General features: G+C 41.6%; 1 protein-coding gene across 7 annotated transcripts in view; it reads right to left on the minus strand.

Moving 5' to 3' along the window:
- Positions 1-16,863, minus strand: part of ccdc88ab (coiled-coil domain containing 88Ab) — a 109,163-nt gene that overhangs the window by 13,149 nt on the left and 79,151 nt on the right. For 6 of the 7 annotated variants that reach the window (XR_008648982.1, XM_055227379.1, XM_055227378.1 and 3 more), the window contains exons 18-29: positions 14,015-14,197; positions 12,245-12,523; positions 10,959-11,083; positions 10,088-10,226; positions 8,220-8,396; positions 7,980-8,141; positions 7,484-7,761; positions 7,265-7,408; positions 5,997-6,183; positions 3,804-3,949; positions 3,606-3,698; positions 1,889-2,085 (exon numbers count right to left, since the gene is read on the minus strand). Coding sequence is in view for 6 of the 7 variants with exons in the window: in XM_055227379.1 (XP_055083354.1) it covers positions 1,889-2,085; positions 3,606-3,698; positions 3,804-3,949; positions 5,997-6,183; positions 7,265-7,408; positions 7,484-7,761; positions 7,980-8,141; positions 8,220-8,396; positions 10,088-10,226; positions 10,959-11,083; positions 12,245-12,523; positions 14,015-14,197 (2,110 nt within the window). In the remaining variant the exon portion in view is untranslated. Of the gene's footprint in view, positions 1-337; positions 386-1,888; positions 2,086-3,605; positions 3,699-3,803; positions 3,950-5,996; positions 6,184-7,264; positions 7,409-7,483; positions 7,762-7,979; positions 8,142-8,219; positions 8,397-10,087; positions 10,227-10,958; positions 11,084-12,244; positions 12,524-14,014; positions 14,198-16,863 lie in introns of all 7 variants that reach the window. The other variant, XM_033979190.2, reaches the window with a different exon arrangement.

Here is a 16,863-nt window from a genome sequence, read left to right on the forward strand (position 1 = left end):
TTCCATCTCTAACTGTGACATCCCCAACACGCAGGAAATCAAAACATAAAACTGAAAATTAAACTAAAACTCACAGTGAATTGCACCTTTTAATATGTATGGATTCTACGGTTAATGCAGCTCTTTGTGTTTGAACAGCTGCACAGATTAACACGTTGACACAAAGCCGCCCTGAATCTCAACTATTCACGGAAACACGTCTAGAGCAGGTCAACCTTGGGTCACGGTGCAGTGCAAAGCAAAACTCTAGAACCACTGACGATGGCAATGGACTCACGAAAACATGCCCCGAAAGACTGGAAAGAGGGGTCAGAAGCCCCGTCCAGAGTCGTCATACCATTGGTGGAGCCCTGCACTTGGGCATGAGGCTGCTGCCCTCTCCTCCCTTATGAGAGATAGAGAAGCAAAGGAGGAGTTAAAAGGAGGAGTTAAGAGGAGTCCACTGCAGCTCGGACGCTACGAGAGGCCCACTGGTTAAATATATAAAACTGTTATTGCGCCGTTCAGGCACAAAAAACACAACGATTCAGCTGTGGAAGGTAACGAAATAGTGCATTTTTAGGTATCTGTCCTTCACTTAAGTACATTTTGCAGTAGATACTTTTTACTTTTCCTTCACTACATTTGAGAGCAGTATCTGTACTTTCTACTCCACTACATTTTTGAACAGGACTGACAAGTAAAAAATACTTTTCGTATGACTTGAGGGGTTATTTTGACCATGTTAGAATTTTAGAATTGATTTTAAAATTTTAAGATTTTATTGTTTGTTTTTAAAGCTTTGAATGGACTGGCCCCAGATCACATCTCGGACCTCATCCAAATTTATACTCCAGCGCACACACTGAGGTCCGAGGGCCAGCTCCAGCTCATGGGGCCTAAGACGAGACTTAAAACCAGAGGAGACAGAGCCTTTTCTGTGGCTGGTCCAAAGCTCTGGAATGTTCTGCCTCCTCACGTCAAAACAGCTCCAACTGTGGAGAGTTTTAAGTCTCGTCTTAAGACCCACTTTTACTCTGTGGCTTTTAACTCTGCGTGAGTCGTGTGGTCCTCTGTCTTTTATGGATTTGTTCCTTTCGATTTTATTTGCTTGTTTTATTTGATTTTATTGGTTATTGTTTTATTGCTTTTATATACATATTTATTATTTTAATTTTGTGTGGTTAAAGTTGAACAAAATATGGATCATTTTTAACCAATATCACTACATTTACTTTTACTTTTTACTCTTTAAGTACATTTTTAAACAGGTACTTTAATACTTTTACTTAGATAGAGTAACTTTTGAGTAACTTTTTACCTTTGTATCTCTACTTTTACTTAAGTAACGCTGCATAACCTAAAACAAATCCACTCTTCTATCTACAGTCTAAGAAACTACTAAATACTGATCAATTATATTACATCTATAGTTATATAAAGGTTAAAATTGACAATATAAGAGCAATCATTTGAAATAATTATGATTTCAGTAGCTCACTGTGTCTCAAACCTAATGCTGATTTTTATTCAAAGCTTAAAATATAAAATAAACAACCTCTACATTCAAGAGTAATTAAAATAAAGACTGTGTGATTGTTTTTATATGTCGATTACTTCAGTTTGTGATGTTTTAAGATTTAATATGCTTCAAAATTAGTCGTTTTCTAAAGTTTTTCTCCACTGAAGTTTTTTTCCCTCTTTTAGTTTAGTCTTTAACAGTCGCTCTCAAGTCTCTGTCCACCGTTTTTATCTTTAAATACTGATTAATTTAAGCGTGACTCTGCAAAAACCTCAAAGAAATACACCTGGACAGGAAGTAGTGACGCTAACAGTGAGGTTTGAACGCAGCAGTCGTCCAAAGATCTGTTTTTAAAGATCGTTTTATCAGTGTTTAAGCTGTACTCACTGTTGCTCCTCTTCTGCGTGAGCGTGTCGTCCAGAGAGTTGGTGCCGGAGCCGATGGAGGAGCTGTCCTGACTGTCCAGAGGCAGAGCCAGAGCGTCACCTGACTCTGAGCGGGACGGGGTCAAAGTGAGCGAGCGCATCCTCTCCCTCTTTGGCTTGATCAGCTTCTTCATCTTCAGAGTGATCCAGTTTCCACGCCTGGAAATGATCACATGGTCAGAGGTCACGTCGGAAATATTCACCTTAATCGGCAGCGATCGCTTTCGGCTCTAAACGCTACAAACTGCACTTTCTTTGTGGGGTTTTTTAACGGGTCAATGGCAAATTTAGGGAAAGTTTCGCTTCAAAAATCTGATAAACAGTGTGTAAAATGTGTAAAATGTTCTATGTTTATGTGACTAACACCTCACGGTTCTTTAAAACGGTTCCGTAGTCCCAGTAGAACGTATTTTACTGTCAAAATCGCCAGCTCCAAACAAAATAACACAATCCAAACAACGATGGCGGCGCCTGCGGTAACTTCGAATAACGCTTCCCCACCTTAAAGACGCTCACACAAGGAAACAACGACAGCGTTCATCTGTTAGAGCTGGAATCGCACCGCCAACATCTGGCTCGGTGGTTTTGAACGCTCACTCGATGATGTTTACGTCAAACCGCCAACTTTCAGATCATTGGACAAACGCTCTACCGACTGAGCCACTGTCGCCCAGAGAAGAGACAGGACAAATTAAAAGTGTCGACACGATACTCGATTAGCGCTGGGATTCATTAAGAAGTTGCAGATACGATACTTATCTCGATACAGTGCACTGTTGATTCGATACAATACGATCAATATATTTCAAATTGATTCGATACGATTCAGTGAAAAATAAAGGCTTTCTGCAAACTTAATGATCAACCCTATTTTAATGTTTTTTTTTTATTTATCTTCCATTTATTTAAGATGAATGAACATAACAAAGTGCATTTAGTTTTGTGCATTTTACCAACTAAAAAAACATCAATCGGGGAGTATTTCTCTACCACAGTTTATACTAAGCTCCATATTTACACGGGGACATGTGCAGTTTAAAGACTCAAAGCATCACAACAGATCGACTAAAACAACTGCGAAACTCCACGAAACTACGAAAAGTCTTTGTTAAACCAAAGTTGATGTGAAGTAAACCCGTTTTAATCATCAAAACAGCGACTCTAATGTCAAATGTTCTGCTTAAATGAGTCTCTTTCCTCTAAGCAAGTCACACAAATGTAGCGCCGTGATGGAATAATATGGTAAAATACACAAAAAATAATAAAAAAATAAAATACTCTTGGTGATATATCAACACAGCAGCCCATGATATTTCGATATTTTTGCACACAACTATATTTGACACCGATTTATTGAACAGATGAGTGGTTCTTTGACGTAAAGCACTTTGAGGCTTGAAGGCGGAAAAGCGCTACATAAAAATTAACCTATTTACCATTTACTATAACAACAATTCCGCAAGGTAATAGCCATTTTCAAAACTAAATAATAGTTATAATAATCTCTAAAGCTCCAGATTATTTTAAAACTCCAAAACTCAAAGTATCTGTTCCTGCTCAAATAAACATCTAGTCTGTAAACATTTTTATTATCAATTAGGATCAGATTTTTGCATCATTTTGTCAACCTTTAAAGTTAAAACACACAAAAAAAACATGTAACTTAAGGTCGTTCGTACCTGCGCGGAGGTGAAGGGTCATAAAACTTATACTGGTCCATTATCTTCTCCTCAAGCTTCTCTTTCTGTCTCCTCAGCTCGTTCAGCTTGTCTCTAAGATAAACCAAGCACAGGTCAGATTAGCGTTCGAATCTAGCCGTGCAAACGTGTAACAAAGAGGTTGAACGTCAAAGGTCGGAGGTCAAAAGCAGCAGTTACATGTATTGTCTCTGCTCCACGTGGAAGAGGTCCTTGCTCTCCATGGTCTGCTCCAGGAGAGTGCGGTTCTGCAGCATCAGGGTCTGGATCTGGTCCAGCAGGTGACGGTTCTCCTCCTCCAGGTTTCCCTTTAACTGACTCAACAGCTGAAAATCAAAACAGAAATTAAAAAGACGCCTCAGGTCCTTAAAACAACAGCTGGGGACGGGAGGGTCGTAGTTAAGACAGCTGCGTGTAAACATGAATGAGGAGAGGAGGGTAGAGCGGCCAAACTTTGATCTCAACAAATCTCTCCACAACCTGGCCCCTCCATACCTGTCTGACCTCATTCACATCTCCACACCCGCCCGCTCCCTCCGCTCCTCCTCTTCTTCTGCACCTCACTGTCCCTCCTCCCCGTCTCGTCACCAGCTCTGGAAACTCCCTCCCCCATGACCTCCGCAACACACACACTTACTCTCACACTTCAAATCTAAACTCAAAACTCATCTGTTTAGAAAAGCCCTTCTCACCCTGACCTCTCTGACCATAACTGCTCTGTCTTTTAATCTATATTTGCTTTAATCTATGTTTGTTTTTTAAATCATTTTACACTTGTTCTATTTTGGTGTCTTGATGTACGGCGACCTCGAGAGCCATGAAAGGCGCATAACAAGTAAAATGACCGACTTACACACTTTCCACTGTCTTAAAAAGGGTCAACACATCCTCGGGGACACCTCACACCCCGGGGACTCTCTGTTTGAACTTTTACCGTCGGGTCGGAGATATAGATCAATCAGAGCGAGGACAAACAGGCTGAAGAATAGTTTTTATCCTACAATCATAACTATACTAAATAAACATACCCGCACGTACTAAATATATGTATTTTTTTATATATTTATTATTTGTATGTGATTGTGAAATAGGTGGGATGTATGATGTATGATGTGTGTGTGAGGGGGGTTTGTTTCCTTAGCACCTTAAACTGCTTGACACTTTTTAATTTTCGTTGTACATGTGGCATGTTGCAATGACAATAAAGATCTATTCTATTCTAAAATGTATTATTATTATTATTATTATTATTATTATTAAGTAAGAGTAGGCGGATTTTAAAGGTTCTATATTACGCAAAACTGACTCTTGTGAGCTTTAAGACATGGTAGGTTGCTGTTACTTTATCAAAAACAGACCTGGAGTTGTGCGTCTCTTCATCTCCAAAGCTCAAAATGCTCCGTTCAGCCGGTAGTTTTCAAATTAACCGCTACTTTTCACCTTTTTGTTCAGTAGAGATTGGCATTTCCAGGGCTGACATTATCCAAATGATTCTAGCGGAGTTTAAAAACGCACTTCCTGGAGCGCTTGTATTACCTGTATTACCACATGATGACATCACAAGGTGGAACAAAGTGTTTTCTCAACCTAAATCTGCAGGTTTGTTTGTGTGTTAAACGTGTGTATGAAACAAAACACAACTCCAGGTCTGTTTGTGACGAGGAAATAACATTAGAACAGACCAGAAAATGGCGTAGTATGGGCAGTTTAAAGATCTTTTTTTAGGGGTGAAAAAAAAAAATCTGTTGCTCGCTAGTTTGATCCGTAGCTATCGATCGACTCTTTGTTGTGACATTAGTTTCCATTGGACGCCGCAGTTTTCTAAAGCGGAACTCAGCAGACATTTTTCTTTTACCAAGTTGTTTTACATGAATATTGTGATTTAAAATGTCCAAATTATAACATAATGATCCACGAGTGTCATAGATCATAGCTACACACACGAGTACAAGAGGTCTGCTTTAACATAAAATGACTCAAGTAGAAAAGTGTTTGAAACTACTACTTCTGGAGTATAAGTCGCACTGGAGTATAAGTCACACCAGCCAAAAAATGCATAATAATGAAGAAAAAAAACATATTTTCACATATAAATCGCATTCTCCGTCCAAACTATGAAAAAAAAACTGCAATTTATAGTCTGGAAAATACAGTATTTGAATAATGAGTAACTGTTTGAACATAAAATGCATCTAAAATACAGTTTATTTTAGAGTTAATGTTGTGGGACAGACAAAAAATGTACCGATGGAGAGATTCTGCTGTATTCAAAGAGTCATATTTGAAACTGTAAGAAGCGCAAATGTTGGAATCGTTGAATATTCTCGACATAAATCTTTTGTCACTCGTTTGACTTCCTCCTCGGTCTCTTACCTCGCACTGGTTGGTGAGTTTGGTCGATGTAATGTCCAGTTGTTGATATTGCTCCTTCAGTTTGGAGAACTCGGCCTCCAGTTTGGTCTGTTCCAGTTTGGCGTTGTTCAGTTGGCTCTTTATGTTTTTATGGTCGAGCTGCAGCGTCTCATTGTCCTTCATGAGCTGCTGATACGTCGTGTTGAGTCTGAAAGAAAAGCAAACGATATTTAGGCGACAGGAGCTCAGTTGGTAGAGCGGCTCCTTTATGTAAAGCGCTTTGATTATAAAAAATGTGACGATTTACCGTTTACCATACGTCCCAGTACAGACCGTTTTTATAAAAGCAGCTCTTAGGGTCAAAATGAGACGGTAATGTGCTGTCTGCGTGAAATTTCAGAGCGTTTTCTGGCTTGTGAAATCCGTTTATGAACTAATCACAGTGAATAATTAAGATGCGAGGAGGAATGTGTTAATAAAGTGAGGAATACACGAATAATTACAAACAGCTTAACATGAAATAGCTGTTTTTCATGTTTTAAAGAGTTAAAATCAGGTATAATGTATAGGACACAGAAGTCAAACGGGTTACGAAAAGTTAAGCAGTTAATTTGAAGTTTATTTTACTTTAAAATGCCCAAAAACTCTCTCCCATGTCCAAAACAAAGTAAAAACAGGGACGTAGAAGCTGGTTCAGACATCGCTAACGTAAAACCAAAACCATCCCCAAACTAAACTTATCAAACAAAAGGTGAAAAACAGGAGAGTCCCACCAGGTCAAACACAAAAGCGCCTATTTATACGGCGACCGGCCATGCCCCAAAACAAGCATAAATATAAAATACACATAAGATAATGGAGCAAAGGGGAAAGTGAGTGTGACGTCACCCACAGCGTTCGGCTCCAGTCAAATGAAGCTCATCGAGGCTAGAGCAGGTTATAGCGGCTAATTTGGAGCTTGAAATTCCAACTGCGAGTATCATTGAAACCAAAGAGCCAATCCAAAACCGAGGATGTTGAAGGTAACGCCTCTTCCCGCCCGCACCGCTGGTTTAGCAGGGAGCGGACGCTTAGCAACGCTGTCAATCAAACCTGTTGCTAACGCTACCGGGAGCAAAAACGGGGAAAGGAGGCGCCTGATTTGTCTGTTATTAATGTTCATATCTTGATTTACAGACACAATAGTGAAATAAAAAAGTCAGGATCGTGTAGAGCGGGTTAATACGAACATTTAAGACCAAAATGACGAGTCTGACAGCGGCAGTTGCGCAGAAAGGAGCGACACTGACCTTTCATTTTCTTCTTTGAGCAGTCTGCACTTATCAGCCGTCGCCTTGTGAGCCTCATTTTCAGATGTCATTTTTTCTTGCTGCTCCTTCAGACTTTTTTCCAGTTGCTCTAGATCTGCTTTCCTCTGCAACAGCTGCTTGTACCTGCGAATAAAACACAAAATAAAGACGCAACAGTAGTAAGATTAACCACTATTGTCCATGTAACTGGTGTCGTACTTGTCCTCCAGGTCTCGGTGTTGCTGCTCCAGACTTTTGTGCGAGCTCTTCAGACCTCCGTGTTTTCCGATCAGAGCCTCGTACTCGGCGGCCTGCCTCTCGTGGAGCGCGGCCAGCTTCTCGTGGTCTCTCAGCAGAAGTTCGTACGTGGACCGCACCTCCTCCTTCTCCCTCAGCGCCCCCTCTCTCTCCCCCTCCAGCCCGCTCTGCTGGCTCTGCAGCTGGGCGTTCTGGGCCATGAGCGACGCACTCTGGGAGCTCAGCGTGGAGTTTTCAACCTGGAGAAGACAACAGAGGCTATATCTGTTCCAAAATAATGTTCTGATGTGCATATTTGGCTTTTTTTTGGTTAAAATAACTTCAAATTTCAACTGAATGAATAATTTATCAGTGAGAATCGTCCTTATACCTTCCACCGCTACCGACGCCTACACACAAACCTCATTTTTATATAGGACGTTTTGGATATAAAGGCTGCTGCATGTGCGCTCGTTACCTGCAGCTTTGCGTTTTGAGTTTGCAGCGTTGTGTTGTTCTCCTGTAAAGAGGCGGTTTGTCTCTGCAGAGCCACGATCTGAGCCTGGAGGTTGGAGCTCTGAGTCTCTAGTTGTTTGAGCTGGCTTCTCAGAGCAGCTTTCTCCGCCTGAAGTGTCGCGTTCTGCACAGATATTTAAACATCATTACATCAATTTAGAAACAGTGTTCAATCTACAAAGTGTGAGAGATTATAACTTACATTCCTTTCCACCTCAATAAGCCGGTCTTTGACTTTGAGCAGTTCTCGTGTGGCCTCGTGGCTCTCCTTCTCCCATTTATTCGCAGACTTTTGGTCCTCCCCGCCTTTAGGGGGCGAGCTCTGGACCATCCTTTCCTCTTCCTCTCTTTGTCGCAGAGCTTCGTAGTTTTTCTTCACCTTGGGAGGATATGCACATAATTCATGGATCTATTCAAATAACTGGAAAAGTGTTCTGCTGATCAGAGCCGTCGTTAGTTGGATTAGTGGCCACTCAATGGTACAACAAAAAATACCTCCTGCCCAGAAAGGATTTTTCTCTTAGAGCGGAATATAATCACAAACTGTGTTTGGGGACTGACAGGGACTGACAGGGACTGACAGGGACTGACAGAGGCTGACGGAGGCTGACGGAGGCTGAGAGGGGGGCTGACGGGGACTGACGAGGGCTGACGGGGACTGACGAGGGCTGACGGGAACTGACGGAGGTTGACGGAGGCTGAGAGGGGGACTGACAGGGACTGGACTGACGGGGACTGACGGAAGCTGACGGGGGCTGACGGAGACTGACGGGAACTGACGGAGGTTGACAGGGACTGACGAGGATTGACGGGGCTGACAGGGCACCTACAGCTTTCATAAAAGATCAAATTTTGTTGTGATTTTTACCTATTTTCAGATCATAAACGTTTTGTCAGCTCAAAATCTGTCTGTTGTCTTAATGCTTTTTAACCGTTAGCTTTGGCTACGCTCTACGTCGTGTCTAGCTAAGCTCTGATTGGTTAGAGCGGTCACGTGGTACGACACGAACGAGCATGTTTCAGAAGCTCCTGGAAGCACAAACATTATTATTTATTATTATTTATTTATTATTCCCTTGCCTCGTTTGCGTCCGCTCCGCTCGCTCTCGTCAAAGTCTCGTGGGAGTAGCTCAACTGCGCCTGGTCGACCGGATGTACCAAACCGCTAAAGGCTAAACTAGCGACATGCGCCATCGAGCACGGCCCTTCGACTTCAAGGGGCGGCCATGTTTAGACCCCGAGGCTTGATTATAACTATATACGTTATCGGAAATGATGAAACCGCAAGGCGTCACTGAACCTGAGAGCACAGAGTAATAACGCCGACAGGTTAACAGGCAGCCCACTCAAAACCTGAGCCGAGCGTTCAAGTACGGACCCCCCGAAGCGAAGCACAAAGTCTCGCCTCCACCTCAGCCTCTGACAGACTCCTGCCGCCTCATGAATAGATAAAGTGGCGATAGAAGTGCAGCGAGTGAATAAATAATGAATTTGCCTGGAGAACACTCTACATTTTCAAACACTGGGAATGATTTCAGCACAGCGCGTTGTTGTTGTTGGCTGCAGAATGAGGTTTTGTTATTTGGAGTGGCTGTAAACGCTTAAGTGGATTCTAACGGCTTTGTCTGTGCTGCGTCGACGTATTTGACAATGACTTTACAATAAAAAACAATTAAATAAATGGATCGGATGCATAGACTGTATAAAGAAGTGGACTAAGTGAGTGTTTGGCTCCAGTCAGTTGAAGTTCATCGAGGCTAGCGGTTATAGGAGTGAATTTAGAGTTACATATTTGGATTCCCGACGAGTATCATAGCAACCAAAGAGCCAATCAGGAGCGAGGCTGTCCGTACCTCTAGTTTAGCAGAGAGCAGGCGCTTAGCATCAAAGAAATAGAAGAAATAGAAACACCAGGATCATGTAGAGCAGCAATTACAGAGAGAGCGGCGACAATTTTTCAAGTCGACGGAGCCAGAACAGCGTTTATGCTCGCTTTCCATTTAGAACGCAGAGGCTAGCAGGTTAGCGCTGTCCATTTATATAAACAGTCTATGATCGCGTGTTACTAACCGTCTTAAGCTCTTGTCGAAGCTGCTGGTTGAGGTTTGACGACTCCTGTAATCTCGCCTCTAGAGCAGCGATCTTCTCCTCCTTGATCTCTAAAGACGACTTCAGAGTTGACTCAAGCTTCGACTCCAGGAGCTTAAACCTGAGAAGAATTCATACATTTTTTAAAGTTTGTATTTATTTATTTATTTAAAACAAGGACAATGCACAGAAGGGATTAATTGTAAAGAGAAAAGATGCTGATTTAAGCACCTTTCCATGTGCAATCGTTGAGCAGGTACAAAATAACTTAGAGACGATTTAAAAGTGCCTCCAACAACAATATTTCATCAGTGTCTCTTTAAATTACCCACAATCCACTTCCTCGTTAAACATTTAAAATAGTCAAAATTCATTAAGACAATTCGCATAAAGACAAAGTTCATCTAAAATGTACAGTTATTTACAAATATTCCTGTCACGATAACAAAATTTGAAGTTCACTGAAGTAAATATCGACGATAAATAATAATAATATTGAACTGATTTATGCCACTCACACAAAAACAGATTTAAGCCACAAAGAGCAGATTTAAGCCACAAAAGCTATTCTGAATCTACAATATTGTTAAAAATCATGAGCTGCGATGAATAAACAGCAAAATGAAACAGTTTTTTATGTAGTTTGCATCTGAAATGAGTCATAGTAGTTAGTAATTTAAAATTTTACGGCTTAAATCTGATCAAATAGCCAAAAAATAACCAAAAAATTACCCAAAAAAACTCCAAATATTGTCACTTTCATATACTGAGGAGACAACTGCCTTTCTGGAGCTTTTATTAAATACTAAATGCACCTGTAGGGGGCGTATATGTAAGTCTAAAATGGCGTTACCTGTCGTCGGAGCTTTCATCGTGTAGAAGTCGCTCTTTGTTGAGTCCGATCTTCTCCAGTTCGTGCGTCAGTTTCTCCAGATCGTTGTTCATCTGTTGAGTCCGGAGCTTTTCACTCACCAGCTCCTAAACACACAGGTTTGTTTTAGTTTTATTTATTTTAAAAGTATGTATTATTAGTATTATATAGTAGTATGATTATGAAATTCAGCGTCGGTAAACTGGATCAGGATTTAAGATTTTCCTTAAACCTCACTCTGTAAATGCAGTGTGTTAATGGAATAACATTTTCAGACATTTATGTGAAGTTAAAACAACAGAAAGTTAGAAAATCAACAGTGAAACAGGTGAAAGAAGCAGTGAAGAAGAAGTGTCCCAGAGCGCCCCCTGTCCTTAGAACATCCTTCTCCACAAGAAAAAAAACTAAACTAAACTAAAAAATAACAAACAAAAACCACAGTGGGAAAAAGAAAAACCTAGAGGAGAACCACAGTGAAGGAAAGACCCACTCCCATGGACTGAACCAGGACTAAACCGGGACTGAACTGGGACTAAACCAGGATTAACCGGGACTAAACCAGGATTAACCGGGACTAAACCAGGATTAACCAGGACCGAACCAGGACTAAATCGGGACTAAACCGGGACCGAACTGGGATTGAACCAGGACTAAACCAGGATTAACCGGGACCGAACCAGGACTAAACCAGGACTGAACCGGGACTGAACCGGGACCGAAGGAGGACTGAACCGGGACCGAACCAGGACCAAACCAGGACTGAACCGGGACTGAACCGGGACCGAAGGAGGACTGAACCGGGACCGAACCAGGACTAAACCAGGACTGAACCGGGACTGAACCGGGACCGAAGGAGGACTGAACCGGGACTGAACCGGGACCGAAGGAGGACTGAACTGGGACTAAACCGGGACTGAACCGGGACTGAACAAGGACTGAACCGGGACCGAACCGGGACCGAACCGGGACCGAACTGGGACTAAACCAGGACTGAACCGGGACCGAACCGGGACCGAACCGGGACCGAACCAGGATTAACGGGGACCGAACCAGGACTGAACTAGGACTAAATCGGGACTAAATCGGGACTAAATCGGGACTAAATCGGGACTGAACCGGGACCGAACTAGGACTAAACCAGGACTAAACCAAGACTAAAAACTGCAACATTTACCTTTATATTCAGACACTCATTTTAAAAATATAATTATATAACATGGTCAAAATCTCTGAAAAGTGGATTTTGCTTTAAACAAACACAAACGTACCTCTCTGAGCGTGACGAGCGTCTTCTTGTCGATGCTGGCCTGTTTCAGCAGCTCTTTGTTCTCTCTCTCCAGGTCTTTGACTCTGGTGCACGAGTCTCTGAAGAAGATCATCTCTTTGCCCATGTTGCGGTTCTCTTTCTCCAGAGCAGAGATCCGCTGGTTGTTGTCGTCGAGTTTGGAGTCTTTGATCTCGGCCTGTTGCCTCAGACGTTTGTTCTCTTTCTCCAGGAGCTTTTTGTCTTTCTCCAACTGCGACGTTTCCTGCTCCAGCACTTTGTTCTAAAGCACAACCGCAAACGAGAAGAAGCAGAAGTTAGATGCAGTTTTTAAATATATTTTATGTCTTAAAATGTCCTATATTATGCAAAAAATGTATTCTTGTGAGCTTTAAGTCATGTTATAATTCTGTTACTTCCTCAAAAACAGACCTGGGGTTTTGTTTTGTTTCATTCACACGTTTGAGTAACTCTTTATTATTAGTGTGTCTACATCGCCCAAAGCTCAAAATGCTCTGTTCCACCTTGTGATGTCATGAAGAGGCAGCTCATTTTTACCTTTAGTTCAGCAGAGATGCGTCTGAAAAGATCCAAGTGATTCTAGAGAAGGTGTAATACAGTTGTCCCTCACTATATCGCGGTTCATCTTTCGTGGTCTCGCTGTTTCGCTGAGTTTTTTAGTGCAATTTTTCACTTTTTTTTTACAGTGTATGAGCGTGCATTGTGTTGTGCGTCCTGATTGGCTGTTGGACTGTAGACCATTGTGTTCTGCGTCCTGATTGGCTGTTGGACTGTAGACCATTGTGTCGTGCGTCCTGATTGGCTGTTGGACTGTAGACCATTGTGTCGTGCGTCCTGATTGGCTGTTGGACTGTAGACCATTGTCCATCAGTCTCCTCCGTGCCGTGTCTCCTGTCCAGTACAGAATGTGTTCAGACAAATTTACATAAACGTTGGATCTCAGTGTGACTCTGAAGTGCTGTACGTTTGCGATTTGTTTTCTCCCCGACAAAACCCACAATGTCGACGAAACGTTCTGCACCGACAAAGACGCCTACGAAGGTTTGAACTTTGAGAGAGTTTAAACGAGAGAGAAATGTGAGAAAATGTTAACGCCTGTGTGAGAAAAGTGTATAAAGTGTGTGGTGAGGGGTTTTACAGACAAAAACATAGAATAATTGTAAAAAATGAAGCTAATACTTCACGGATTTCATCTATTGCGGGTTATTTTTAGAATGTAACCCCCACGATAAACAAGAGACAACTATATATGTACTTTAGGCACTTCCTGTATTACCACATGACATCACAAGGTGAAACAGAGCATTTTCCATTTGGGGGAAGAACAAGGTTTGCGTGTTGAACATGTTTGAATTAAACAAAACACAACTCCAGGTCTGATTTTGACGAGGAAACAACATTAGAACACATCAAAAAACAGCATAACATGGGCTCTTTAAGTATTGTGCTCAAATAAAAATAAATTAAATGAAACAGAGATGAGAGAAATCCAAAATGGACACGAATCAAATGTTTTAGTTGTTAAAGAGACCTGTGAAATTCAAATAGTGACTATAAAAAATATTTTCACAGATTAGCAGCAATGTCGGCAGGTTAACTTTTCATTTTATTACTTTTTCCTGTGATTCTTGAACCTAAACCTTGACTTTTTACAGGATTATAATAAAAATAATAACAAACATCAACATTTTGCTCACTATTTACTATTTACTTTCATGTTTAAACTCGGAATTACACCACAAAAGCTTCAAACCTCTTGCTCCAGCTGCTCCAGGCGTTTACTCGAGATCTTCAGCTCCTCCAAACTCCGCTGTAGCGTCTGATTTTCCGTCTCCACTTCCTGAAGCTCCACCTCGAGTTGCTGGATCTTCTTGCTGCTGTTCTCCAGAGCCTTCTGTAAGCGCTGGTTCTCCGTATCCAGGCCCTGGTAACTCACCTGAGAGAGGGGTGAAGCAGGGGGGTTATTTTAAGACACTGAACTAGTTAAGTCATTCCCCAGACAAAACCAGCCCCAGAAACAGATTTGAAGACAGTTTGACGCGAGAGTGACATAAAAATGACCATTATTAGTTGTTTTTAAATCATTTTTTAGAACCAAAACAACGAAAATCAGTAATCTTAACGTTTTATTGTAACTCTACTATCACAGGACTACAATAATTTCAGGTTTGCAGCATAAACTGTATAAAAAAGTTGACTATTGCTCATCGAGGCTAGCAGTTATAGTGTCGAGTTTGGAGCTGAGTTCTATATTTGGAATTACGACCTCGAGTATCATAGCAACCAAAGAGCCAATCAGGAGCGAGGCTGTTGAAAGTAACGCCCCTTTTCGCCTGCACCGACGGTTTAGCAGGGAGCGGACACGTAGCAACGCTGTCAATCAAACCTGTTGCTAACGCTAGCGGGAGTGACCTCGGGGAAAGAAGGCGCCTGATTTGTCAGAATTTGCTTTACGGACAAAATAAAAAATAGCAAAATAAAAACAGTGTTACAGCCCAAAACATTAAGTACTTTTCATTGTTATTCTTTGTTTATTATGTTTCGTGTTTGTGCCTGAATCTGTCGCTTTCCCCCCGATCAAATCCTGTCTGTGTGCGTCCTCGTTGCTGATTGGACGACTGTTTCCCAGCCTGGACGATCCCGAGGTTCACCCACAGCCGCCTCCCTCGACCAAATCCAATCCAATCCGACTTTATTTCTACTGCACTTTAAAAACAGATTTGACCAGAGTGCAGCACACAACAGACATTTTAAAAACAAAGATAAATGACAGATGTACAAATAAATAACTACAAACTGCACACTATAAAAGTCAACATATCAGTGAAAAGCTGAAGAGGAAAAGTGCGTTTTAAGAGCGGATTTAAAAGTACAAAGTGACTCAGCCTGTCTAATGTGCAGGGGCAACGCGACCAGCCACAGAGAAGGCCCGGTCCCCACGAAGTTTCCTCCTCGTTTTGGGGACGACTAACAGTGAACGATCTGCAGACCTGAGCGAGCAGGAGCAGAGGGTTGAAGCAGGTCGGACAGATACTGTGGAGCGAGGCCGTGGAGGCATTTAAAGACAAACAGAAGGATTTTAAAGTCAATTCAATAAGAGACAGGGAGCCAATGTAGGGACGTCAAGACAGGTGTAATGTGTTCCCGTTTTTTTGTACCGGTTAAAAGACGAGCAGCTGCGTTTTGAACAAGTTGGAGACGTGCGAGAGAAGTTTGGTTCAGACTAATATAAAGAGCATTACAATAATCCAATTTTGTCAAGATTTTGTTGTTATTGTAAAATTTGTGCCTTAGTTAACTTGACCTTTGTTCCTCTTTTGTTTAAAACCTTTCAAGTACCTTCTGTTTAAGTATTTTCGATTCCTTTTGTTTATTTTCTACAACGCTGCTCGTTAAACTACTTCTTCCTTTACCGAATTTTCCATCCTGTTTTTTTATTACTTCTCTGAGTCCTTTATCAAAGCAGCATCATGTAGAGCGGGTTAATACGGACATTTAAGACCAAAATGAAGAGTCTGACAGCAGCAGGAGGGAGACAGAGCGAGAGGAGACAGTTATTCAATAGAAAGTGAATTGGAGCCAGATTTTCAATGTTTTTCTTCTTTATTTTTACAACTTTCTACATTTTAAGACTTCAAATATCTTGTAATGCTCTGATATTTTGACTTCAGTTCAGAGTTGACACCTTTTGTTGCTCCCGTCGCTGTTTATGCAACTTCTTTCGCGTGCGACGCCTGGTTGCCATGCCGACAGGTTCATCGTGGTCAGTTACTGGTTTGTTTTGGAGACTGGCTCTAGTGAGTGGAAAATGCTGCTCTCTTTCTGTCGTTTTGGCGTCGGTTACGGCCTACAATAGCTCTCGTGTTCAGAAAAGAAGCAAGAAGAACTTTTTTTCTTTACTACGCGATTCCGTTCATTTTACTTCATATATTTGACGTCTTTTGTGTTACATAAAACGTAAAAATTAGTCAAAATAAAGAAAAAAAAACACTGAATGAAAGGGTATATTCAAACATTAGACTGGTAGTGTAATAAAACAGAAAAATATAAGTACTGCGTGTATTGTTCTGGCTTGTACAGTACATTTTGCCACAGTAAAGTCCCGCAGGAAAATCATATTCATAATCACCATAGCAACGGGTAAACTAATGCTCAACTGCTCTGAGTAGGACGTCGTCGAGACTAGTGTCATTTAAAAACACCATAAATGTCTCAAATATTTGGTTATTTCAGACAGAGAACAGGCTTTTCACATTCGCAGGTGACATGTTTTAGTTTGTAGCCGTGGTAACAGCGCATTAAACAATTTGGAGCCGTTACGCAGATTAAAGGGCCCACGTTACGCCGTTCTCTCATCGATGTTATAATGTTGTTTCCTCGTCACAAACAGACCTGCAGTTGTGTTTTGTTTCATTCATGCAACGCACAAACCCTGCATATTTAGGCCGAGTTCTTCTCTCAAACTGAAAACACTCTGTTCCACCTTGTGATGTCATCGCGCGGTGATACAGGAAGTGCTCCGCTGTGTTTCTAAACTCCACACACCTTCATTTCTAGAATCATTTGGAACATTTCAGTCCTGGAGTTGCCGATCTCTATTAG

This window comes from Periophthalmus magnuspinnatus, chromosome 15 (genome assembly GCF_009829125.3).
Source record: "Periophthalmus magnuspinnatus isolate fPerMag1 chromosome 15, fPerMag1.2.pri, whole genome shotgun sequence".
NCBI classification, from domain to species: Eukaryota; Metazoa; Chordata; class Actinopteri; order Gobiiformes; family Gobiidae; genus Periophthalmus; species Periophthalmus magnuspinnatus.